The sequence below is a fragment of the Stegastes partitus genome, unplaced genomic scaffold, assembly GCF_000690725.1.
Source record: "Stegastes partitus isolate 25-593 unplaced genomic scaffold, Stegastes_partitus-1.0.2 Scaffold0, whole genome shotgun sequence".
NCBI classification, from domain to species: Eukaryota; Metazoa; Chordata; class Actinopteri; family Pomacentridae; genus Stegastes; species Stegastes partitus.
Genome location: NW_007577731.1, coordinates 775819 through 778287, shown reverse-complemented (window position 1 = coordinate 778287; position 2469 = coordinate 775819). Strand labels below are relative to the sequence as shown.

Here is a 2469-nt window from a genome sequence, read left to right as displayed (position 1 = left end):
TTATAATTTCTATTTATATATATTTCTATTTTAAAATTTCCCTGCTGCAGGATCAATAAAGGTTTAATCTAATCTAATCTAATCTAATCTAATCTAATCTAATCTAATCTAATCTAATCTAATCTAATCTAATCTAGGGATCTCTGGGAGCCCACAGGTGGATGTTGGTTTGTTAAAATGGGGGAATATTATCGATGTGTCATATTTTCTATACTCTGAACCTGAACTGTTATAGATGTCAGGTGAAGTCAAGATTTTTAATTGGGCACCGTTATCTTTTACTTAAACCAGAAGGTTCTCAGTAGAGGGAGCTGTTCGCACCTGCCGGCTATGATGTGGCATTTTTGAAAAAGTGACCTTTAAGCTCAAGCCGAGCGTATTTTTGCACCGATTGACCCCAAAAATCAAATCTTTCTGAGGAGAGGTCATTCCTAACTTACCTTACTAAGATATCAACTCGCTAGCACTGGAGCTAGAGAGCATTCACAGACACACAGGTGGGACTGATAACTCTGTAGTTGCCTCCTGGTCAGCATGAAGAGGAACTCATTGGTGAATCTGATCTGTTTACAGAGACTGGAAACACTGTGCACTCCAGCAGCAGAGCTCCTTCATCCAAGGAAGACTCCTGACCACGAACCACCTCTGTCTGATGCAGAGCTGTGTGCCCTGAACATGACTGAAAAACCCAAAGGTGTCCCTGTTGAAGGTGAGTCTCCGGCTTCTCTTTGGCATCACTTTGCATGCTTCACACTGTGCAGAGTGGCAGCTGTCCTTCCATCAAAAACAAGAAATCAGTTTTTATTTTCAAGATGTCAGCGACAGAAGGCCTTTCCTGGCTGTAGTAAGAACTGATAGTCATCTGGAACAAAGGGATGGATGTCGGGGTGGAAGGACAGGTCAACAGGAACATTTAACACCTGCAAAGACTGGTTTTCCTTTTCCAGACAGTCACTGTTTGTGTCTTTAAACGTGCTCCATTCTGACCTTCATCAATTGTTTACCTGCCTGCAGACAGCCGTGAGGTGGCACGTATCTGAACTTCGGTAATTATTTCCCTCTCAGGCTGATGTTTGGCATCAGACTGTAAATGTGTGTGAAAGTCTGTGAAAGTTCTCTGTATGCGTGAACTGATCTGACTTATTTCAGCTTGTAAAGCCACTGATGGTTCACAGTTGCATGAGGAATGCAGAATTTTTAGTGTTTTGTAAGAATCTATTTAGAGCAATCAATTTATTTTTGGCAATTAAAGAATAAAAAATAAAAACAGACATGCGGAATAAAGTGGTTTTGATCAGATAAAGAAAAATCTCTCTGTGTTTTTATAGTTTCTGTCTCAGTTAAATGGAGTGATTTGGGCAGCTGTTAGGAGACAACATGGCTTTCAAACCCGCTGGTGGGTTTCAGAGGGTTAATATCTACAGCTAAGGCTAACGGTAATGTACGTTTCTGTGATAATCGTACTATACTACTATAACTCATAGATGAATATTAACAACTAATGAGCCTTCCAGCATCAAGCCCTCCTCGTATCTGGACCTCCATGTTGACAATTCGACAGCCGACATAGAAGAAGGTTTTACATTTAGTGTCGGATTATCCAGTCACAGCTGTACATGCTCACTATTTTTCACAGTATGCATGGGGAGCCTCTACAGAGAGGCCAGCATGTGTCCACTGTGACCTTTTCCTGTTGTTACTTTGACAGGAGTCTTTTAGAGAAACTCAAGATGTTAAATGCTTGAGTTGTGTCGACCAGAGAAGCTGCAGAGAATCACAACCTGCTACAGAGACTCTAAACGAGCTGCAGAGCTGAAAACACATCGAGCTGTTGGCAGAACTTCATTCCTGACTGAACTGAATGAATAATATGTAGACATTTAAAAGGCCAACGGCTCAAAGAAGTCCTGGTTTCTGGACAAGATCCACCTCACCCTTCCTGTCTTTATGTGGAGCATCAGAACTCTCCTGGAGGCCAAACCAGAGCCAGATAGTTCCGTCCCTTGCAGTAATAATAACCTTTTTTCTCCATCTTTCCAGAAGCTGATCGTGCTTTATGCTGCAGCAGACCTGATGACAGCGTCGACACGAAGGCCTGAGCTGCAGTTTGTTCAAAGCTTCAGTAACATGTCTCAACACAGACGAGCTCAGTTCAGGAGCTCCTTACCTCCTGTCTCCATCATCCTGTGTTATGTTTTTATACTTTTACATGCTGTGTCAAATTAAAGTGTAATTAGCAGAATTGAGTGATGACTAATGTGACCAAAGCTTTCCTGTAATCAGTTTGTACATCAGGGGTTCATCCCACAGATTAAGGCGTTCTCAATACTTGATGCATGTTAGCTGTACGTTGGTTAAACTTCCCCTCGACTCCATCAGGAACTTCTCCACCTGCTGTTCCTTCTCGTTACTGAAAATGATGATTGTACCTTTAGGGAAGCAGGTGATGACTAGTTTTAACTGACAGGT

At 41.9% G+C, this 2469-nt stretch overlaps 1 protein-coding gene across 1 annotated transcript in view; it reads left to right on the top strand.

Moving 5' to 3' along the window:
- The window catches only part of LOC103367758 (sodium- and chloride-dependent GABA transporter 2-like), a 9289-nt gene extending 7089 nt beyond the window's left edge, over positions 1–2200 (top strand). Inside the window, exons 14-15 of the mRNA XM_008295918.1 lie at positions 574–709; positions 2041–2200. Coding sequence (XP_008294140.1) covers positions 574–709; positions 2041–2099 — 195 coding nt within the window. The 3' untranslated portion in view covers positions 2100–2200. The remainder of the gene's footprint in view (positions 1–573; positions 710–2040) is intronic.
- Positions 2201–2469: the final 269 nt, after the last annotated feature.